The sequence below is a fragment of the Coregonus lavaretus genome (assembly GCF_964263955.1).
Source record: "Coregonus lavaretus genome assembly, contig: HAP1_SCAFFOLD_680, whole genome shotgun sequence".
NCBI lineage: Eukaryota > Metazoa > Chordata > Actinopteri > Salmoniformes > Salmonidae > Coregonus > Coregonus lavaretus.
Genome location: NW_028164815.1, coordinates 55561 through 80271, shown reverse-complemented (window position 1 = coordinate 80271; position 24711 = coordinate 55561). Strand labels below are relative to the sequence as shown.

General features: G+C 45.5%; 1 protein-coding gene across 1 annotated transcript in view; it reads right to left on the bottom strand.

Moving 5' to 3' along the window:
* The window catches only part of LOC311116584 (uncharacterized protein), a gene marked incomplete at its 5' end in the record, with an annotated part of 42538 nt that overhangs the window by 12569 nt on the left and 5258 nt on the right, over nt 1-24711 (bottom strand). Inside the window, 4 exons of the mRNA XM_084191657.1 lie at nt 1251-1321; nt 3476-4235; nt 4389-4925; nt 5148-5810. Coding sequence (XP_084047783.1) covers nt 1251-1321; nt 3476-4235; nt 4389-4925; nt 5148-5810 — 2031 coding nt within the window. The remainder of the gene's footprint in view (nt 1-1250; nt 1322-3475; nt 4236-4388; nt 4926-5147; nt 5811-24711) is intronic.

Here is a 24711-nt window from a genome sequence, read left to right as displayed (position 1 = left end):
TATGTTTAAATTCTTTTTACAAATAGATGAAAAGCTGAAATGTCTTTAGTCAATAAGTATTCAACCCCTTTGTTATGGCAAGCCTAAATAAGTTCAGGAGTAACAATTTGCTTAACGAGTCACATAAGTTGTGTGGACTCACTCTGTGTGCAATAATAGTGTTAACATGATTTTTGAATGACTACCTCATCTCTGTACCGGTCAGGGATTTCACCATGAGGCCATGGTGACTAAAACAGTTAGAGTTGAATGGACCAGACCAGACCATCTTAATACTATTTAATTGACCAGACCAGACCAGACCATCTTAATACTATTTAATGGACCAGACCATCTTAATACTATTTAATGGCTGTGATAGGAGAAAACTGAGGATGGATCAACAACATTGTAGTTACTCCACAATACTAACCTAAATGACAGTGTGAAAAGAAAAGAAGGAAGCCTGTACAGAATAAAAATATTCTAAAACATGCATCCGGTTTGCAATAAGGCACTAAAGTAAAACTGCAAAAAATTTGGTAAAGTAATTAACTAGAGGAAAACCTGGTTCAGTCTGCTTTCCACCAGACACTGGGAGGTGAATTCACCTTTCAACAGGACAATATCCTAAAACACAAGGCCAAATCTACACTGGAGTTGCTTACCAAGAAGACAGTGAATGTTCCTGAGTGGCCTAGTTACAGTTTTGACTTAAATCTACTTAAATCTATGGCAAGACCTGAAAATGGCTGTCTAGCAATGATCAACAACTAACTTGACAGAGCTTGAAGAATTTTGAAAAGAATAATGGGCAAACGTTGTACAATCCAGGTGTGGAATGCTCTTAGAGACTTACCCAGAAAGACTCACAGCTGTAATCGCTGCCAAAGGTACTTCTACAAAGTATTGACTCAGAGGTGTGAATACTTATGTGAATTAGACATTTCAGTATTTCATTGTCAATAAATTAGCAACCATTTCTAAAAACATGTTTTCCCTTTGTCATTACGGGGTACTGTGTGTAGATGGGGGAGATTTAATTTGGATCCATTTTTAACTCAGGCTGTAGCACAACAAAATAAGTCAAGGGGTTTGAATACTTTCTGAAGGCACTGTAGTTTAAATGTGTTAAATTAAATCAAACTTTATTTAAAGTGCATTTAAAATCCCAACACACTTTAAATGAAAACAATCTAATTAAAAAAGTCAAAGCAAACAGGAAGCAGTAAGCAAACAGGAAGCAGTAAGGCACAATGCTCTGCACTTACAGATGTCCTCATGCTCTTCACAATCCTCCAGTTCAATCATGGAAGACGGTCCGCTTTCGAAACTTTCTAACCTGTTGACAAAAAGGAATGGATCTCCTGACATCACGTTGGACAACAGTCACTCATAACGTTGTTTAGAAGAGAAGCAACAGTAAGAAATACCCTATATATATACAGCAGTATGTGGAAACCACTTCAAATTAGTGGATTCTGCTATTTCAGCCTCACCCGTTGCTGACAGGTGTATTAAATCGAGCACACAGCCATGCAATCTCCATAGACAAACATTGGCAGTAGAATGTCCTTAATGAAGAGCTCAGCGACTTTCAACGTGGCACCGTCATAGGATGACACCTTTCCAACAAGTCCGTTCGCCCTGCTAGAGCTGCCCCGGTCAACTGTCAGTGCTGTTATTGTGAAGAGGTCTAGGAGCAACAACAGCTCAGCCATGAAGTGGTAGGCCACACAAGCTCACAGAACGGGACCGCCGACTGCTGAAGCGTGTAAAACTTGTCTGTAAGAAAGATTTCTTTATACTATCCCAGGTATTCATTAAAGAGGTGGGGTTTCAAATGTCTCCGGAAGGTGGTGAGTGACTCCGCTGTCCTGGCGTTGTGAGGGAGCTTGTTCCACCATTGGGGTGCCAGAGCAGCAAATAGCTTTGACCGGGCTGAGCGGGAACTATGCTTCCGTAGAGGTAGGGGAGCTAGCAGGCCAGAGGTGGATGAACGTAGTGCCCTCGTTTGGGTGTAGGGACTGATCAGAGCCTGAATGTAAGGAGGTGCCGTTCCCCTCACAGCTCCATAGGCAAGCACCATGGTCTTGTAGTAGATGCGAGCCTCAACTGGAAGCCAGTGGAGTGTGCGGAGGAGCGGGGTGACGTGAGAGAACATGGGAAGGTCGAACACCAGACGGGCTGCAGCGTTCTGGATAAGTTGTAGGGGTTTAATGGCACAGGCAGGGAGCCCAGCCAACAGCGAGTTGCAGTAATCCAGACGGGAGATGACAAGTGCCTGGATTAGGACCTGTGCCGCTTTCTGTCTTTCAAGTCAGTTTATGAAAATGCCCTTTTTTGTTACAAATGTAACTTGAACCATGAATAAACACATTCACTAATAATGACTAACTTCTTGTAGCAGGCATTAGAGGCTATAGAACAATCTCTCAAGCCCACGTGCTAGTGAATAGCCAGCTAATCTTTACCTGGATGTATTTGCTTGCTAACAAGGTTCAACAGTTGAATTGTTACGACCACACTCTTCTGTCTGTCTCCAACTGTTTGAACAGCATGCTAGCCTGTCCACTTTGTTCAGATGTTGAAATCAAGTGGCCTACCTTATTTCTCAGAATGAGAACGAGTTGCCAATTCCTTATATAATTGTTTTATGCTTATGCACATTTATAAACAGACTAGACAGCTAGGATAACAGTCTTTGGCTAAAATGCTGCTAACGGTACGTGGTACCACAATGCCGCGCGCGACAAACTGAGCATTAATTTTCCAGAATCAATGTTCATTGATACTCTGGTTTTAGTCGTGTCTGCTCTGTGCGCAATTTGAGGAGTTGAGACATAAAAAGCGTATCGTTAAAAAACGTAACTTCTCTATTATAGTAAAATGTCTCAATGTGTTTGTGTCCATATGACCGATTCTGTTGGACCAAACCTCAAAATGCAAATAGCGAGTTGAAACCGCTCGTCAGAGAGGAAGATGTGATATCACAACTTTGTTGGCGTGAGAGGCAGGGGGAGGGGCTTGGTATGTAAACCATAGAGGAAGAGGCGAAGCGCTAGAATCTGTCCAAAAATAAGGGCAATGTGTTTATATGGGCTTATTTTGGACCTATTATTTTTGCCTGCCTTCCCACCTCTTGGATGACGACTCCCATTGTTAGGGAGGAGACGTGCATCTCGTCAGTATACAGATCTCTGAGCAAAAGAGACCAGAAAAAAACAATGAGAAAAAGCTGATAAAAACTAAAAACTAAACCATGATTCATGCGATGCAGGCATTTGGAATATCGCTCAAAAACGCACATTCTAATTAATCAAATTCATTTGATATATCGCCTAGTCAGAAGTAACAGTGTTGAAAAGAGAAGCAACAGTCAGAAGTAACAGTGTTTAGAAGGAACATTTAGATGTAAAGGTTTTGAGAAGCAACAAACAGAAGTAAGTGTTGAGAAGCAACAGTCAGAAGTAACAGTGTTTAGGAGTGTACTTACGTGTTGTCTGAGAGTCGGTTGTTGCTTTGGGAGAAGTCTTGGCGTCTGGTCTTTTTCCCCAGCTTTCCAACAGGCTCTATGTAGACAGTATTGGCACTCAGATCCACAAGGCTGGAGCTCCTGTCACTGGCTGGGTCCTGGGAGGGGTCCTTAGCTGGACCAGTGCTGAGGCTGACGCTGGGACTCTGGGCTGACTGCTCTTCAGGGAATAGGGCTTTCCTCCCTGAAGTCTGCAACGTGCTTCTGACAGTGGCCACCGGGAGCGCTTCTCTGCCCGAGGAGAAGATGGCGCCAAAGGTGGCCAGAGAGCGCTTGACCGTCTTGGGAGTGGAGAGGTCCTTCCTCTTCACCAGGGTCTGACCTGCTCCAGGTCGAGGTGAGGAGGCTGTGTTGCCGTTCTGAGGAGGTCGCAGGGACTTAGCAGGCCTGGTCCGGACTGGTCTGGGCTTGGACTTACTTCTCACCACCTTGCGTGTTTTTGGGTTAGGCTGGGGTTGATGGGGTGAAGGTGTTTTGGGGTAAGGCTGGGGTTGTTGAGGGAAGGAAAAGGTGCGGCCAGCATTCTCTGGGGGGTTGTTGGTCTCCCACCAGTTCACTGGAGCTTTCCTGCTCCTGCGTTTCTCTGGAGCCTCCCTGGCCTGGTGCTGCTGCCTGCTGGGGGTAACGGTAGCAGAGTGGGGGGTAATGTTAGTGGGTGTGGCATCACTCTGGGGTTTACACTTGGGAGTGTGGTTGTAGAGCCAGTCAAACACCTTCTCACCTGAGAAGAGACACAAGCAGAACACAAATCACCACATATTTCAATAACAGCTGTTTGAGATGACAGTACATATTTTGTATATTACTAAGCTTGATTTATGAGTGAACTATATTCCCTTGAAGGAAAATGGATGGCGTTAATATGAAGCCTTACTTGAGGTGAGTGTATGCTGTCTGAGAGGGCTGGGCATGGCCTCCTGTTCCTCTCCTCTCTGACCTTCAGGCCTCGCTGGCTCCTCTGTACTGGCTATCGTCTGCTTCTTAGGTCTGCCCTTCTTGGGCTTCTCTGCTTTCTGCTCTGCAGTCTGATTGGACCACGGTTTCTTCTCTGTGGTCTGATTGGACGAGGGTTTATTTGCTGCTGACTGATTGGACGAGGGTTTCTTCTTTGCGTTCTGATTAAACAAGGGTTTTGATGGCCCGTCCTCCTGCCCTGACTCCACAGAGGAATGTCTTGCTGGTTTAGATGTAGTTGTCTTGTTATTCTGTTTGGACTTGTTGTCTGTCTCTGTGAGCTGTGTGTTGACAGGACTGATGAGCCACCAGGGACCAGGCTTGGTCCTCTTCCTCTTCCCTGCTAACTGGGAGGAGTCAGCCTCACCAGTAGGGGCGGGGCAGACCTCCTGGGCCTTACAATTGGCTGGAACCTTAGAGATGACTCGTCTCTGTCCTGTTGGTGCCGACTGTAGAACTGTGGAGGAAAGACAACATTACATCTAGCCTTTTATGTAAACTACATTTTTTCCCATTGATTGTTTTGTGAATGTTTTTTATATATTTTTTTATTTGTTGAGAGCTCTTACAAAACATATTCCTATACCTACAAATGGCATGATACAACTTGAACTTGTGATGAACGTTGTAGTCTGAAAAACCATCATGATGTGTGATGTCAGCTGTCAGGGGATATTACCTGGAGAAACATCCTGGTCTTCAGCTGATGATTGGTCTGCAGCCGCTTCACTCTCCTCCTCCATGGTGACGGGCTCCTCCCCAGCTCGACCTGACAGTCTCCTGGTCTTCCCAGACTGCCGGCCTCGTCCTCGGCTCGTCTTGGGGTTCACCTTGTCACCTTGGATACCAGCTATGGATTTAGAGATTCTGGGAACTTTCTTTTCTGTTTTGGTGTGGCTAGGTTTAGGCTTGGCCCCTCCTCCTGGTGCCTCTTGTTCCAGGTCACCTGCTGTCGTTGGTTCAGATAACAGGTTGTTGACTTTCTTCTTGTCTTGTTCTATGTGGTCTGCCTCGAGGTCAACATGATTAACAGGCCCATCACCCTGAGGTCCTACCCCCGGGGGACTAGAGTCCCTCTCCTTCCTGGTTGTAGGATTCTTTCCCTTCTTCTCTTTAGTTGTCCGAGGTCTGTCTGTCCCTCCTGATCTCTGATTGGCTGTAGCCTTGGTGAGTATGTCTGCTGAGGCATTGTCACTACTGTGTGATTGGTTCTGCTGCTTTGGTCGTGGTTTGGCTGTGGTCCTGATGGGGTCAAACTTCCAGCGAAGGGAGAACCAGGGAGGCTCATAATCCTCCAGGATCAGGAAGTCATCCTCCAGCTCGGTGAGAGGAGGTTCTCTCACTGGAGACGCCAGGGCTTTCCTAGGACTGAACAGAAACAGGGCTTTAACCCTCTGACCTATAACCCTAGCCTCTAACCCTTTCCTAGGGCTGACCAGAAACACAGCATTGACCACAGCCTCTGACCTCTAACCCTTTCCTAGGGCTTATGAGTGAGAAAGTTAGACGCACAAATATCATACCCCAAAAACGCTAACCTCCCCTGTTATTGTAATGGTGAGAGGTTAGCATGTCTTGGTGGGATATTTGTGCGTCTAACTTTCTCACTCATCATTATTCATGATTCATTCAGGACTATCCGTAATCATGGTAGTATCCACATTAATGTAGTAGTGTTTCAAAACATATTCTCTTCTGATTTACAAAAGAAGTGTCTCCAAAATGACAATGATTTACCATAAAATGGGGGGACAATGTAAAAAGGGCAGTAATTTCTAAACGGTCTAAACCCGATATGGATGAAAATACCCTCAAATTAAAGCTGACAGTCTGTACTTTAACCTCAGTCATTGTATCATTTCAAATCCAAAGTGCTGGAGTACAGAGCCAAGACAACAAAATAATTGTCACTGTCCCAATACTTTGAGCTCCCTGTATTCTGCCCTGTAGCAAAGAGAAAATGTTGCGGTTTTAAAGCTAATTTCCTGCAATTATATGCATTTAGCCATGCAGTGTTCCTTTGGTCACACATAAAATATAAACTGACAGTACAAAACATTAAGAACACCTTCCTAATATTGAGTTGGTGTTGAAAGCGTTCCACAGGGATGCTGGCCCATGTTGACTCCAATGCTTCCCACAGTTGTGTCAAGTTGTCTGGATGTCCTTTGGGGGGTGGACCATTATTGATACACACAGGAAACTACTGAGCATGAAAAACCCAGCAGCGTTGCAGTTCTTGACACAAACTGGTGTGCCTGGCATGACTCCGGTCTCCTCTCCTTCATCTACACTGACTGAAGTGGATTTAACAAGTGACATCAATAAGAGATCATAGCTTTCACCTGGATTCACCTGGTCCCTCTATGTCAGATGCCATACACGCCGTCTGCCCGTTTCAGTTGAAACCATGATTCATCGCTGAAGAGCACACTTCACCAGTGTGCCAGTGGCCATTGAAGGTGAGCATTTGCCCACTGAAGTCAGGTCAAGACCCTGGTGAGGACGACGAGCACGCAGATGAGCTTCCCTGAGACAATTTCTGACAGTTTGTGCAGAAATTATTCGGTTGTGCAAACCCAGTTTAATCAGCTGTCCTGGTGGCTGGTCTCAGACGATCCTGCAGGTGAAGAAGCCGGATGTGGAGGTCCTAGACTGGCCGGTTGGACGTACTGCCAAAATCTCTAAAACAATGTTGGAGGTGGCTTATGGTAATGAAATGAACATTAAATATTCTGGCAAAAGTTCTGGTGGACATTCCTGCAGTCAGCATGCCAATTGCACACTCCCTCAAAACTTGAGACATGTGGCATTGTGTTGTGTGACAAAACTGCACATTTTAGAGTGCCCTTTAATTGTCCCCAGCACAAGGTGCACCTGTGTAATGATCATGCTGTTTAATCAGCTTCATGATATGCCACACCTGTCAGGTGGATGGATTATCTGGGCAAAGGAGAAATGCTCACTAAAAGGGATGTCAAAATGTGCGCACAACATTTGAGAAAATATGCTTTTTGTGCATATGAAAGATTTCTGGGATCTTTTATTTCAGCTCATGAAACATGGGACCAACACTTTACATGTTGCGTTTATGTTTTAGTTCAGGACTGAATGTCATTTATGGTGAGTTTGGTCATTTACAAGAGAATGAAAAGGTTTTGATGCTTGTCTGCTCTGATGTCCTCTGTAGCTCAGCTGGTAGAGCACGGCGCTTGTAACGCCAAGGTAGTGGGTTCGATCCCCGGGACCACCCATACACAAAAATGTATGCACGCATGACTGTAAGTCGCTTTGGATAAAAGCGTCTGCTAAATGGCATATTAATTAATTAATTATTTAATTAATTAATTAAAATGCAGCATGTGTACACGCTGTGTCTGGAGTCGGTAGGGCAACGGGCCTGACTGAGAGAAGATGGGGGAGGAGCAGACTGGCCGAGAACAGAGGAGAGAAAATGGAAGGAAATTAAAAATGTTGGCAGCTGTACAGAGAACTCATCCAAAGGGCTTTGACCTCTCAAATACGGCAGAAAGCTTACACAATAAGATGCACCGTCACCTTATTAATTCAGCAACGTACTAAGATAACGTGACCCCTAAGTTTAACTTGCTAGTTAACGCAGAATTCCTCATTTTTATAATATAATATGCCATTTAGCAGACGCTTTTATCCAAAGTGACTTACAGTCATGCGTGCGTACATTATAAAAAAAAAAAATGGTGTATGGGTGGTCCTGGGGATCGAACCCGTTACAAGCGCCGTGCTCTACCAGCTGAGCTACAGAGGACCACTTTTTCAAATATAAAACGTGTAAGAAATCTCTAAATGCAGATCTAAAATGGTTCTTATTGTCATTTCTGCATCAGACTATTTTTGTGCTTCAATTGCACTTTGCACTGATGAGATTCAGGAACTGGCAGACAGCGCTCTGACTGATGTGGAGCTTTTTTCTCAGGTACTTTTCTCAGTGTAGACAGTCTACTTTTCTCCATAAAATTCAAGATTTACTTGAAACAAAACATTGGAACTGTAGCTGGCTACATTATTTATATGATAAACATTAAATGCCTAACCCTTTCCTAGGGCTGAACAGAAACAAATCATTAACCTAACCTCTAACATGCTGACAAGACCGTCGCACGCATCCACACCAGACGCGATCAGGACACGCAGGTTGAAATATCAAAGCGAACTCTGAACCTACTATATTAATTTGGGGACAGGTCGAAACACATTAAACATTCATGAACATTTAGCTAGTTAGCTTGCTGTTGCTAGCTAATTGGTCCTGGGATATACAGTGCCTTCGGAACGTATTCAGACCCCTTGCCTTTTTCCACATTTTGTTATGTTACAGCCTTATTCTAAAATGGATTAAATACAAATGTTTCCTCAGCACTGTACACACAATACCCCATAATAACAAAGCAAAAAAAGTTTTGACATTTTTGCAAACAGAAATACCTCAATTTCGAGTCTCATAGCAAAGGGTCTGAATACTTATACAAATGTAATATCGGTTATTCATTTTTTTATAAATTTGCAAATTTCGAAAAATGTGTTTTTGCTTTGTCATTATGGGGTAGTGTGTGTAGATTGATGAGGAACATTTAAAATGTAATCCATACTACTAAAAACCAATGAGGAGCGAGTCAAGCGTCACAAATACAACCGAGTTCTATTTCAGCGCCTGGCTACGCAGACGCTCGTTGACGCGCTCAAGCAGATCAGATAAAATGATTGAATACACATCATTAACCCTAGCATCTAACCCCTAACCCTTTCATAGAGCTGAACAGAAACACATCATTAACCCTAACCCCTAACACCTAACCCTTTCATAGAGCTGAACAGAAACACATCATTAACCCTAGCCTCTAACCTCTAACCCTTTAATAGAGCTGAACAGAAACACATCATTACCCCTAACCTCTAACCCTTTCATAGGGCTGAACAGAAACACATCATTAACCCTAGCATCTAACCCCTAACCCTTTCATAGAGCTGAACAGAAACACATCATTAACCCTAACCTCTAACCCTTTCATAGGGCTGAACAGAAACACATCATTAACCCTAGCCTCTAACACCTAACCCTTTCATAGGGCTGAACAGAAACACATCATTAACCCTAACCTCTAACCCCTAACCCTTTCATAGGGCTGAACAGAAACACATCATTAACCCTAACCTCTAACCCCTAACCCTTTCATAGAGCTGAACAGAAACACATCATTAACCCTAACCTCTAACCCTTTCATAGAGCTGAACAGAAACACATCATTAACCCTAGCCTCTAACCCCTAACCCTTTCATAGAGCTGAACAGAAACACATCATTAACCCTAACCCCTAACCCATTCATAGGGCTGAACAGAAACACATCATTAACCCTAACCTCTAACCTCTAACCCTTTCATAGAGCTGAACAGAAACACATCATTAACCCTAACCTCTAACCCTTTCATAGGGCTGAACAGAAACACATCATTAACCCTAGCCTCTAACACCTAACCCTTTCATAGGGCTGAACAGAAACACATCATTAACCCTAACCTCTAACCCCTAACCCTTTCATAGGGCTGAACAGAAACACATCATTACCCCTAACCTCTAACCCTTTCATAGAGCTGAACAGAAACACATCATTAACCCTAACCTCTAACCCCTTCATAGAGCTGAACAGAAACACATCATTAACCCTAACCTCTAACCCTTTCATAGAGCTGAACAGAAACACATCATTAACCCTAACCTCTAACCCCTTCATAGAGCTGAACAGAAACACATCATTAACCCTAACCTCTAACCCTTTCATAGAGCTGAACAGAAACACATCATTAACCCTAACCTCTAACCTCTAACCCCTTTCATAGAGCTGAACAGAAACACATCATTACCCCTAACCTCTAACCCTTTCATAGGGCTGAACAGAAACACATCATTAACCCTAACCTCTAACCCCTAACCCTTTCATAGAGCTGAACAGAAACACATCATTAACCCTAACCTCTAACCTCTAACCCCTTCATAGAGCTGAACAGAAACACATCATTAACCCTAACCTCTAACCCTTTCATAGAGCTGAACAGAAACACATCATTAACCCTAACCTCTAACCTCTAACCCCTTTCATAGGGCTGAACAGAAACACATCATTACCCCTAACCTCTAACCCTTTCATAGGGCTGAACAGAAACACATCATTAACCCTAACCTCTAACCTCTAACCCTTTCATAGAGCTGAACAGAAACACGGCATTCAGGGTCCCCCCAGGAGTTTTAAACAAGGTGGTGCTGATAAGTCAGTCGAGGGGGAGGTGCTTTGAACACCTGTAACTGCCATTTCCTGCAATCTAAACACTTGAATTAAGTGATTAAGTGCAAATTAATTAATTTTGTAAATATCATTAATACTGGTTGTATTTTTTACATAGTGGTGCAGTCAAGTCCACACCTTTCCTCCCGGCCGGCTCGGCCCACCCTCCTGCAACATGGCTGAGTGACTCATTGCGAGCTTACAGAACTGGGCTGCGGGCAGCTGAGAGAACATGGAGGAAAACCAAACTTCCAGAGAACCTGTCATCTTTTCACTCCCTCCTCTCTACATTCTCTTCCTCTGTATCCGCTGCTAAAGCCACTTTCTACCACTCTAAATTTCAAGCTTCTGCCTCTAACCCTAGGAAACTCTTTTCCACCATCTCCTCCCTCCTTAATCCTCCACCCCCTCCCTCTCTGCAGACAACTTTGTTAACCACTTTAAAAAGAAGGTTGATGACATCTGCTCCTCATTCACTCAGCCTATTGAGTCCACTGGTCCCACTCACACAGAACTACCCTACGCCTTGACCTCTTTCTCCCCTCTCTCTCCAGATGACATCCTGCGACTAGTGAGTTCTGCCCGCTCGACCCCATCCCCTCCTCCAGACCATCTCTGGAGACCTTCTCCCATTCCAGAAGCCATGGATTACAGGAAACATCCGCACTGAGCTAAAGGGTAGAGCTGCCGCTTTCAAGGAACGGGACTCTAACCCGGACGCTTATAAGAAATCCCGCTATGACCTCTGACGAACCATCAAACAGGCAAAGAGTCAATACAGGTCTAAGAAGTGGTTTAGCTCGTCTGGTAGGCTTGTGTCACTGGGCAGCTCGCGGCTGTGCTTCCCTTTGTAGTCTGTTTCCCTGCATTAAAGTCCCCGGCCACTAGGAGCGCTGCATCTGGATGAGCGTTTTCCTGTTGATTAATGGCCTTGTACAACTCATTCAGAGCAATCTTAATGCCGGCATTGGTTTGTGGTGGTAAATAGACAGCTATGAAAAATATAGATGAGAGGAGTTGGGTTAAATGCTTAAGACACATTGCTGTTGAATGCATTCAGTTGTGCAAATGGCTAGGTATCCCCTTTCCCTTACGTATTCTTATCTTTGATGATTTTCTATTGTTGTTGCATGGTGTATACCATGTGTATCCTGTATGTATGGCTAATAAAACTTGAAACTTACCTGACCTGCCAGTGTGCTCAGGGAATGGCGTCTCTGGATTTAAGGGAAACAAGCTGTGATTATCTTGTAACTCCTCCCTGGTTAGGAGCGACACTGTCTGAGGTGAAATATAGTTTAATAAGACCGTTTATAAACTCATGAGCTTATAGTTTGGGACACTTGTGTACTGACAGTTGACAGTGATACTGTTTATTTCAGTGACAACATGTTGCAGCTCTCTCTTGTGAAGGGAGCAGTGAGTCTGTGTGAGTGGAGATGGACAGGGCTGCTGCAGCATTGCCGCGTTGTGGATATTTAACACGTTAGCTTTGGCAGAGTTGTGTGGTGTGAAAACACACTGATTTCCTAAGTGCCAATCATATCAGCCTCGCCGTGAGAGAGGAAGCAGAGAGCAAACATCTGTGTGTGCTTGTGTGTGTGTGTGTGTGTGTGTGTGTGTGTGTGTGTGTGTGTGCCACTGGTAGCAGACTGGCTCGTGTCTGTCTGACTTTCTGTCTGTATGTGTGAGGGTGACCCTCCTTCTCTCCCTGGGTTCAAGAGGCCCTGGCTTCTCCTACATGTCACTATCACCCTGAGTTACGACACCAGGGTCTCTACCTCTCTCTCCCCTGCCTCCCTCCTTCTCTCCCTTCATCCATCCCTCCTTCTCTCCAGCCGGGAGTCACCCATCCGAAACGATGTTAAAACAGGGTCATCACCCGCGTACACTTAAAGGGTGTCAGTTTAACCTGCTCTGAAATACTTACGGCTATTATTATATCTTATAAATCATTAAGAAAGTGTAATTATACGAACATTTCATGGAGGAAATGTGCAAGATGACACATGGGAAGGATAATTTAATGGGCCAGCAAGTCCCAGCACTGTGAGAGAAAATATTGAGGTTAGGTTTCTTTTTTACTGCACTGCCGTAGGGGTGGGGAGACAGAGTTAGAGAGAGAGAGAGAGAGAGAGAGACAGTGAGGCCTCGTCAATATCCACAGCATGTAAAAATAACTTCTCATTTCACTCTTTAGACCAGGAGGCTATTCTTACTGTTTATGACATGAGGTTTATGATATGGAAATGTGAATGCATCACGTCTCCATATCATAAAACTCATGTCATAAACAGTGTCAACGTTTATGATCACTATGTTTGATGTACAGTTACAAGATGACATGGCGTCATACCCTGAGTTGTTCTGAACAGAATGAGCCTATGTTTGTCTATTGAGAAGAAACTTTGCTGCGGAACACACACCTAAATGCACTAATGCCTCCTTTCTATGCCCACCAACATTATGATCTGTTTCTCTGAATTGCCTTGTGAAAGCCTAACACTGTAAGATCGTATTTTATAACGTAGCTAGTCGTGTTGGAAATACAACAAGCTTTCAAATGATGCCCACCTGACCCAGATTGCGATATATAATGGTCCGTTTTGGGATTGAGTAAATAACAACTAATTGTGTGGTGGCGGGGATGCAAGGTTGTGCTCTAAACAAAACATTTACAAGTGTACTTGCTTTAGTTCCTCAACAGCACATCTAGGAGAGCTAAATAAAAAACACCTTATAGTTGAAGACTCTTCTTTGAGTCATAAAAGTGCATTGAAATGACTTAGGAACTGTGTAGCCACTTGGAGACACCAGTTGGTCCTCTCATTCAAGCCCTTGTCATTTTTTTGTCTTATGTTGCACCTACCCCACATTTTCCAGGAATATTCTTATCATGTTTCTGAATGTATCCAGAGTATTTTCAGATTTCGTTATCAACAAATGCTGCGAAAAGTACAGTAAATGTAAAATGCACACAAAATCAAGTGTAATGTTTGGATTCAGTCTTGTGTCAGGTGAACTGTTGTGTCCTCAACTTTGGTCTAATAATTTCCCCGTTATCTCCAAACTGTTCCCTTTCAATTGCTACCAGGTTTATGCATATGTGTTTCATGTTTCTTCTGTAAGAAACATTTCAATTTAGCCCTATCCATATAGGCCAATTCCCATGAGTGTAGAGGGTTAATTGATGTTCCTAAACACATATATAAATCGAAGAGTTAAGTTGCTAATGTTCTATATTACTAAGAAACTCTATAAAAAAAAGCTCTATAAAATGGGAACGTAATTGAGTTTATTACATTGCTAGGTGTTTTTTCGAGCGTGGTTATTCTACAATAATAGATTCAGTTAATGACAGTGGAACATCTGCTAATTCATACAAAAGTTAACAGTTATTATCATACCTGTGCAGATGTTAATAGGAAATGAATTGAATGCAGGCTGGTATATAAGGAGACATGAAAATACCTAGAAATGTCCTGTTCTGCCGTTGTTGTTGTTGTTGTTGTTTGGGATGTAAGTGATACATGAAATGTCTCTTTAATCAGACGTCTGTCAATCCAACAGGAATTACTCTGGGTTTCAAGTAGGTCTGGAGTTTGGGGAACCCCGGTTAGCTAGCTAATGTCATTAGCAAAGGTTAAACAGTAGACAAAGGTGGGAAACAAGGAGTCATTTTTAAAGTTAACGTTACAGGTATGAAATATTTTGTTACTTTACCTCAATTAAGCTTGCTATTATAACTAGATATTGTGTTAGGCTATGATGTGTCGCATTTCATTTGATGCAGGCTGGCTAGTTTGTTGCAATGTTAGTGTAGTGTAGGTTATTTGTAGGTGTTGTCGTCAATCAAGAAGTCTGCTTAAGTTGGATCGTGTTCAAAGGCCTTTATTCAAACCACGAGGTTCCAGCGTAAGTACGGACACAATATCCGGAGAACCAGACCCCAAATAAATCTTGCTGCATTCTAACTCTTCGTCACCGCTCCCCCCTTTATATAGCCTTCCAAGAGTTGAATAGCTCCCTCTACTGTTCAATCCCCGTATCTTACCACCCACTTCCTGTTTGTCATATGTGACGTCACGCTAAAACCTTCCCTCTGGATAGCAATAATCAACCTTCCATTTCTTCATGAAAAACCTTTAACAAAGACATAATTTTAATATACTACATATTCCCCCCTTCGAGACAAAACTAAAAAGTCTCGACAACAATAGGATTATGACCAGTATCAATTTATCTTATTGAGTATCTTTAACCTTAAACCAAAAACATTCTTCTCTAGAGTGTAAATACCTTTCTATGAAATAACTGTTTATGAAGTGTAAATACATTACTATGAAATATGAACAACTGTTTGTGAAGTATGAATACATTACTATGACATATGAAGAAATCTCTATGGAGTGTAAGAGCGAAAAACTGTCCGGCAGCCATCTTTTCAGATATCCATCCATCAATCAAGACAGTAAAATTCTCTCACGGTCCCTCTGCCCCAGGCAACCACCGTCGGTACTCCAGATAACCTCATAAACCATGTAAATACATTTGAAACTATAATACAATTAACTACACATGTAAACCCCTGTAAACAAAATCCTATCCAAAAATATCCATTGTACGGCTGGTCAACCCATCGAATCGTACAATGAATCTCTCCCTTCCTAAACCTTCTGTCCCTAAACCCATCGAAATAAACAAAAGCATCTAAGATCCTCATCTGCATTCAATAACATCAAACATCATTCTACTAAAATCAATACCTAAGAATATGACACAATTATGTATTACACATGTCTATATTTCATTGCCAACACTGGAATGTAGTCCACTACACTTCATCTCCCTGTAGTGTCCCCTTCCAATGGACTTGTTGATGATGGAATCAGCCACACCCTCCTTGTTTCATCTCCTCCAGTCATATTGTCCCTTCATATTGTCTTTGTTTGAGTATTCCAATCTCCACATGTTCTCCCAAATGCCTCTGGAAGAAAAAGAAAAAGACCAAACAGTATCTTTTCCAAAAAAAACACTTTCAAATTAAACATCACTATCCACTAAGACTATAAAACTGATATATAAATGATGCATGAATCACATAAACCCATTCCCCCCTTGATTCATAAATCATACTAAAAATCACACTAATATTGAAAAAAACAGTGTAAAATGATCAAATAATCAAAAAGGATATTTATCCATCAGTAGTCCATCTAGACCCCCTCGTCCATCTTCGTCCAGATCAGGAACAATCAACAACGGCATCTGAGTGTTGTCTCCAGGCATCACAACACCAACCCATCTTAATATCATAGCTTTTGCAAAGGTCAGTAACAAAGTACAAAAGCAAAACATGACACACAACGCTATCAGAGCTGCGACTAAAATCTGAACCATCACTGCTCCTATTGGGCCTAACTGATCTTGCAACCAAGACTTCGCCGACCATCCAGCTTTCTCAGATCTTCCAAATGCATCCCTGATATTCTTCAAGGCATCGATAACACTCGTGATATTATCGGAACTATCTGGGATTAAAGTATAACAATCATCCCCCGTCAGATTCATAGCCAAACATAAGCCACCTTGTCTTGCCAAAATATAATCAAGAGCCATGTCATGTTTCAACAACGTCAGTCTGTGACTTCTTTGAGCATTTGACAGAAGGTGAAACCCTCTTATTGTTTCATTTGCAAAGCCCTGCAACGTATATGTAATATTATCAATATGATCTGCTAAGAATGTTACACCATACCATGGAAAAAGACCAAGTCCCCACTTCTCTCCCAGACTTATTCTCCAATGGTAGGCTTCAAGATTAGTAAATTTAGCCATTTCTCTTTTAACCCTATTTTCACCAGTAGTTTCAGATTGATCTGGGATCGGTGCTACTCCTCTTCTTATTGTAAAAACCTCATATGGAAGCTTCAACGTGGACATGTAACAACACCCTTTCCATCCATAAGGTAAAAATATATATGCTCTATCGCCACAAACCCACCAAATATCTCTAAAATTCCCAATAGTTGCATTGATAGGGAAAAATTGATCCATCACCATCAAAGTCCTGCCCTTCTTACTACCTGGAGCATAAAAAGTTACATTATATTTGTCACCTTTACCCTTTCGTCCGTGTTTACCCAAAATCAACATATACCCATCACAATCTGATATTCCCATGAACATACCATTTACCTCATCTGTATTATTAGAACAAATACAAGTTTTAGCTCTCACTGCTCTCACCTCAAATGCTTCAGGGATCACTGTCACCTGACTTTCTTTACCACCCACCATATGCACATAGGGAAATTCATTTAACCAAGAACACTTACTAGGCTTATACAAATGGTGTGACAACGACATATCTTTATCTGTCAATACTCGTTGATGATACAACAGCCATCTCAACGCATAGGCCTGACACCCACCCGCCAATGGTTGAGCAATCGTCTGTAAAATTGAACCCCACGTCTCTGGTGCTGGAATTCTCAACAGACATGGACCCTCAAGATTCCTCACTGATCTTACAGCATGAGTTAATTGCTGAAACCAAAGATTTCTCCCTGCCCATTGATCTTTAATTTTCAAAACCGCCGAATCAAATCCATATGCTTTCCATTTAGCGTCTCTTTTCCCTACCGAGCGGGATTGATCAGATGTATCTTCTGATGTTAAGTTGAACCCAAAAAACCCATCCTGTTCTTCCATGATATTATCCTGTACTATTTCAGATGAACCTATGTTGTTCTCTACCACTATTTGCTGAGTCATTTCAGTTACATCGTTTACTTTTAGAAAAGTTGTTGTTGGTGTCGGTATCATACCTCCTACATTTGTTATTGCCGTCATATCCTTAAATCTTTTCAAAGTTAACATTAAAGTAGTTGATTTAGTTGATGTTTTTTGTTCTAAAATTGGTGCTGACACTATCGGTTCCCTTGTAATCGAATACGATATATTTATGGCTTTACCACCTGTCAATGTTGAAAGAGTTAAATTGCTTCCCATTGTTGTTCTAACAGACTGACGTGTTGGTGTTGTTGTTACTTCATTCCTAGTTTTCGTAACGTTTTGGTCTGACTTTTCTCCTAACTGGTCTAGGCCTATTTTGTCCAATCGAATCACTAGCTTCTCCTTTAACCGAGTTGCCCTTGGTGATCTCTGCTGCTTCACATCCCACTGAAATATTCCCTGTTGCTTCTGGGACGTATTGGAAGTCAATTTCCCCAAATCCTCCTTCCTTTCCATCCCCTGCATAGTCATCCCTGGCATAATCAGAAGTGTCATCATTATCAACGTTAATCTCAACATTGACAATCTCTCCCTCTTCCCGTTCTCCCCTATCTCCATCTTCTCTCTCTACGCGTGGCACCTCTTCTGTAGGCGCTTTAACACAATGTGACAAATGATACCACGTAGGAGACCCCTTAACCTGGACAGCTGTTCCAGTACTACGAACCACTTCAAATGGTCCGTCACGACGTTCGTTATACCACTTCCTCCTGAATACCTTTACGAATACTTTGTCTCCCGGTTGTACTGTATTCCTCTTATCCTCCTCAGGCGCCTTCTGCACCTCTCCTTGTCTTTGCCTGTCAGAAACATATGTGGACAACTTTTTATGAAAATTGGCCATATATGTAACGTACGCTCTCATTTCATCGTCCAACAGGGCCAAGCTTGGACCCTTTCCACTTGTTCGTAAACAAGGCGTTGGCATCCTTCTTCCTGTTAACAACTCATGGGGTGTCATACGTAGATCACGTAGCTCACTTGAGCGACACACCATTAGTGCTAACGGAAGCGCCGCTATCCAGTTTAGACCTGTATGTTGACAAATCTTCACAATGCGGTTCTTCAAGACACCGTTCATTCTTTCACACATCCCCTGACTTTGTGGGTGATAAACTGCTCCAAGACGTTGCTTAATTCCCAATTTTTGCAACATCAATTTTACTGTTTTATCCACAAATTCTCTTCCATTGTCTGAGGATATTCGATCGGGTAATCCCCACCTGCTTATGACTTCTTTACATAAGAACTTGGCAACCGACTGAGCATCCTTACGCTTGGTTGGACAAGCTTCCGTCCATCGTGAAAATCTATCTACAACCACCAACATGTATCTTTTCCCATCAACTGGTTGTATCATATCAACAAAGTCAATGACCAACTCACGCATAGGACCCCTTGGTGTAGGAATGTAACCTGGATGAACAGGTATCCCTCTTCGAACATTATTTTTAAGACAGATAGTGCATCTTCCTATCAAATAATCAATTTGTTCAAACAAATATGGAGCCCAAAAACCATATTCCTTTGTGATCTTTCTGTGAACCTCCCCCCTCGCAACATGAGCTAAGCCATGTGCTTCTTGAATCATCAGACCTAAGAGGTCTAGAGGCGCTACTATCAACCCCTCATGGTTTCTCCACAGACCAGTAGCATCTTTGACCGCTCCTCGGTCTAGCCATAGCTGTTGGTCGATCATAGAAGCGGCTTCTTGCATCAAAATTACATCTCGAAGCGTAATTTTGTCTTCCAAGTCCACTACATGAGTGACCAGAAACACTTTCCCCAATTTGTCCGCTCCTGCAACGGCTTTTGCAGCTTCATCAGCAGCTTTGTTCCCTTGTGTCACTCTTGACATATCTGTCTTGTGAGCTGCACACTTAGCTATCGCTATCTCTGTAGGTTTCATCATAGCATGCAACAATTTCATGATTTGTGCATGATGCTGTATCGGAGAACCATCCGATTTCTTGAACCCTCGACCTTTCCATACCGCCCTGTCACGGTTCAGACAGACGACCAGAGGACCACAATTGCGTCACACCAGAAAGTTTATTAAAACTTAAGGGAAAAGGGAAGTAGGGAGTGAATGAAGGCTCCAGGGGTAACAGGGATCCCGTCCAATGTGCTGGGTCTGTGCCCCCCCCAGTGGCAGCGATGCGTCCTAAGAAGCCGGTGGTGGGTGGTCCAGAAGTCCTGGGGGGGGGGAGACACAGACACAACAGGGCGGAATGAAACAAGGCAGCAGTACAGTTCAAGGGAAATCCAAAATACGTAGTAGCAAGGCAGAAGGCTGGTCAGAGTTACCGGGATTGAAGAGTAGTCAGGAGTCGTTATGGCAGAAGCAGGTCTGGATCTCCTGGGGCAGAAGAGTATCCAAAAATCAGGCAGGTCCGGGGTCACAAAACCAGGGTGAGCCAGAAGCGCGAGCAAACAGGTTCCGGGTGTGAGCTTTGCAGACGATCTGACACCGGAGAGCTGAAAGACAGGGCCTTAAATACTGGGAGAGGTAGTGGGTAATGCAGCGCAGCTGGCAGAGTAATTAGAGCAGAGCAAAGCAGGGACAGGTGGAGCTAGTTAGGCTGAGTAGAGAGAGTGGTGAGCAGAGTGGAAGAAAATTAAGGTGGTAACCCGGTGGAGTGAGAGGCTCATGACAGAACCCCCCCCCCAAGGGACGGCCCCAGAAGTCCCAAGAGCAACACCACGCCGGGCGGGAGGAGGGGAGCCGGAGGAGGGCTAGAACTCCTCCGACCGGTCCGAGTGAACGTCCTCATCCTCGGAGGAAGCCGGAGGGCCGTGGTCGGGAGATGGGACAGGTCCCGAGACAGGATCAGGCACAGGACAGGAAGCCGAGCGGGCAGGACGGTTAGGGACCCCTCTGGGGCGGCCCCTACGGATTGCAGGTTGATCAGGATGCCGTTGGTGGAAAGCGGTGATGAGAGTCCTATCCACAATCCGACTAGCTGGCACCCAGGTCCTTTCCTCAGGTCCATAGCCCTCCCAGTCAATGAGGTACTGGAGACCCCTACCCCTCCGTCTGGACCGAAGCAGGCGGCGGACGGTGTAAACCAGACCACCATCGACGAGCCGTGGAGGAGGAGGACAAGGCGCAGCAGGGACCAGCGGACTCTCATGGATGGGCTTAATCTTAGACACATGGAAAGTGGGGTGCACCCTCAGGGAATTAGGCAGTTGGAGCCGGACAGCAGTTGGGCTAATCACTCTTATGATAGGGAATGGGCCAATGAACCGAGGTGCCAGCTTCTGCGACTCCACCCTGAGTGGCAGGTTCTTCGATGACAACCACACCCTTTGACCAACATGGTAGGTGGGAGCAGGAATTCTCCGACGGTTGGCCCCGGTAGTGTAGCTGGCAACGGATCTGAGGAGTGTGGCTCGGGCTTGTGACCAGGTGCGGCGACATCGACGGGCAAAAGCAAGTGCAGATGGGCAAGTAACCTCCTCTTCCTGGCTGGCAAATAGAGGAGGCTGGTATCCATAAACACATTGGAAAGGGGACATACCGATGGCAGAGCAGGTCAGAGAATTGTGTGCGTACTCCACCCATGTCAATTGCTGCGACCAGGAGTGGGGGTTGCGTGAAGTCATGCATCGCAGTGCCTTCTCGAGCTCCTGATTAGCCCGCTCTGACTGCCCATTGGATTGGGGATGGAATCCGGAAGTCAGACTGACTGTGGCTCCCAGCAGGTGACAGAACTCCTTCCAAAAAGCGGAGGAGAATTGTGGACCACGGTCAGAAACTACATCCTTTGGCAGTCCGTGGATCCGGAAGACGTGTTCCAGGACCACCTGGGCGGTCTCCTTGGCGGTTGGGAGCTTGGGGAGGGGAATGAAGTGTGCCATCTTGCTGAAACGGTCAACTATGGTGAGAATGACGGTCATGCCACTTGAAGGGGGCAGCCCCGTGACAAAGTCAAGGGCGATGTGAGACCAGGGACGTCTGGGCACAGGCAGGGGCTGCAGCAATCCGGCTGGGGGCTGGCAGGACGACTTGTGTTGGTTGCAGATGGGGCAGGCTTGGACGAATTCCCGTACATCCTTTCTCAGAGAGGGCCACCAGAACCTCTGGGCGAGCAGGTTGTAAGTGCGGGTGGAGCCAGGGTGACAAGCTAGGCGGGAGTCATGTCCCCACTGAACGACCTGGGACCTCAGGTCTTCGGGGACAAAAAGGCGGTCAGCTGGGCAAGTGCTGGGACCTGGCTGGTTACGAAGAGCCTCCAGCACCTGTTCCTCAACAGCCCAGGTCAGAGCTGCAACGATGCAGGGACTTGGCAGAATCGACACAGGGTCCTTGGAGGGGGTGTCATCCTTCTGGAATTGACGGGAGAGGGCGTCTGGCTTGGTGTTGCGTGATCCAGGCCGGTATGACAGAGTGAAATTAAACCTGGTGAAGAACAGGGCCCAGCGGGACTGCCTGGAGTTCAACCGTTTGGCCGTGCGGATGTACTCCAAGTTCTTATGATCGGTCCAAACGAGAAATGGAATGGTGGACCCCTCCAGCCAGTGACGCCACTCCTCCAAGGCAAGCTTCACAGCCAGCAGCTCACGGTTCCCTATGTCGTAATTGCACTCAGAGGGGGACAACCGACGTGAGAAAAAGGCACAGGGATGGAGCTTCCTATCCTCCGCAGCCCACTGAGAAATCACAGCACCAACTCCCACATCCGAGGCGTCCACCTCCACAATGAATTGCCGGTCCACATCAGGCATCTGGAGGATGGGAGCGGAGGTGAACCTCACCTTGAGGGTACTGAAGGCTTTGTCGGCTGCTGGGGTCCAGGTGAAGGGTTGCTTGGTGCTGGTTAGAGCAGTGAGAGGGGCAGCAACGGTACTGTAGTTCCGGATAAACTTTCTATAGAAGTTAGCAAACCCCAGAAACTGTTGCAGCTTCTTTCTGTTCTCCGGAACTGGCCATGAAGTGACTGCTGATACTTTGGCAGGATCCATTTGGATACTTCCCTCTGCCACTATGTACCCCAGGAAGGCCACTGTCTTGACGTGAAACTCACATTTCTCTGCCTTGGCGTAGAGGGAATTCTCCAGAAGACGATGAAGGACTTGCTGGACATGGCGGGTGTGTTCAGACAGGTTTCTGGAGTAGATTAAGATGTCATCCAGGTAAACGAAGACAAACTTGTTTAACATGTCCCGCAGTACATCATTCACTAGAGCCTGGAACACAGCAGGAGCATTGGTGAGGCCAAAAGGCATAACCAGATACTCGTAGTGGCCTGTTGGTGTATTGAATGCGGTTTTCCATTCATCTCCCTCCCGGATCCGCACTAGGTGGTAAGCGTTTCTGAGATCCAACTTGGTAAAAACAGTGGCTCCCTGGAGCAACTCAAAAGCAGAGGTGAGCAGAGGCAGAGGGTAACGGTTTTTCACTGTGATGTCGTTGAGTCCCCTGTAGTCGATGCAGGGGCGAAGAGATCCGTCCTTCTTCCCCACAAAGAAGAAGCCAGCACCAGCAGGAGATGAAGATGAACGGATTAATCCTGCGGACAGAGAGCCATTGATGTAGTCCTCCATGGACTTTCTTTCAGGAGCAGACAACGAATAAAGACGACCCTTTGGAGGGGCTGTTCCAGGGAGGAGGTCGATGGCACAGTCGTACGGTCGGTGAGGGGGCAGAGATGTGGCTCTTGCTTTGTTAAACACCTCTCTGAGACCATGGTAGCATTCTGGGACATTGGAGAGGTCAGGAGCGGAGTTAGTAGGTACTGGCCGAGGGGGTAGTGCGGCAGCAAGCAGGCAGGTTCGGTGGCAGTCCTCTCCCCACTCCCTGATCACCCCGGTCACCCAGTCGAGCTGAGGGTTGTGCCGGCGGAGCCATGGGTAACCCAGGATGAGGGGTTGGCCTGGAGAGGGGAGCAGGTGAAACTGGATAGTTTCTTGATGGTTACCGGACAGACCCATCGAGACCGGGGCCGTGACATGAGTGACTGATCCGAGTAAGTGTCCGTCCAGTGCCCGGGCAGGAATAGGAGGTGTCAAACGGAGGTTCTCCAGTCCCAGTTGGCGTGCCAGCTTGATGTCCATTATGTTGGCTTCGGCGCCAGAATCCACCAGAGCAGCCAGGGTGTGAGTTGAGTCAGAGAGGCGGAGGTGAACTTGCAGCAGGGGTTTGCGGTCGGAGGACTGGATGGTCATTGAACTCAACCGGACTCCCCCTATGCCCGGTGAGCTTCGGCCCTTTAAAGGGCAGGTTACCACACGATGTCCATCACCTCCACAATAGAGGCAGAGGTTTGAGGTGAAGCGGCGCTGGCGCTCTGCAGGAGTGAGAGAGGCTCGCCCAATCTCCATAGGCTCAGACTGATCAAGCTGACCTGGGTGAGTGGCAGTAGATGACAGGAGCCCAGTCGGATCTCTCCGAATGCCGGTAGTAGGTGGACCTTGGCGCCCCCTCTCACGACGACGGGTCTGTATCCTTCTGTCGATCCTGACAGTCAGTGCGATGGCTTCATCAAGAGTGGAAGGCAGTTCATGGGAGACCAACTCGTCCTTGATATAGTCAGCCAAACTATGGAAGAACGCGTCCACCAACGATGGTGTGTTCCAAGAACTTCGTCTAGCCAGGGTTCGGAAGTCGATGGAATGGTCTGCGACTGTACGTCTGCCTTGTCGAATACTGAACAGTTCACGAGACGCCTCTGCGGTTGGTGAATCCAGGTCAAACACCTTCAGCATCTCCTCAGCAAACAGGTCGAAGGTTGCACATGCGGGGGTTTGACGTTCGAACTCTGCTGTTCCCCAGAGTCGAGCTCGGCCCGTCAGGTGAGTGATGGCATACCCAACTTTAGCCCCCTCCGTGGCGAAGGTCCTTGGCTGCAAGGAGAACTGAAGTCGGCAGCTAGTCAGGAATGGCCGGACCTGGGTTGAATCGCCGTTGAACCGCTCGGGGTTTCCAATCTTGGGTTCCGGAGCAGCGGCTGCAATGACCGGGGCAGGTAACTCGGGGGCAGGGCTGGTGGGCAGACTGGCTGGGGTAAGGTTGGTGAGGAGTTGAATGATCATGGCGAGTTGTTGTTGCTGCTGCTGGAACTGCTGCTCATGCTCATCGGTTTCCATGTCGGGGAAAGTGTGCGCTGAGTCCATAATGGTCA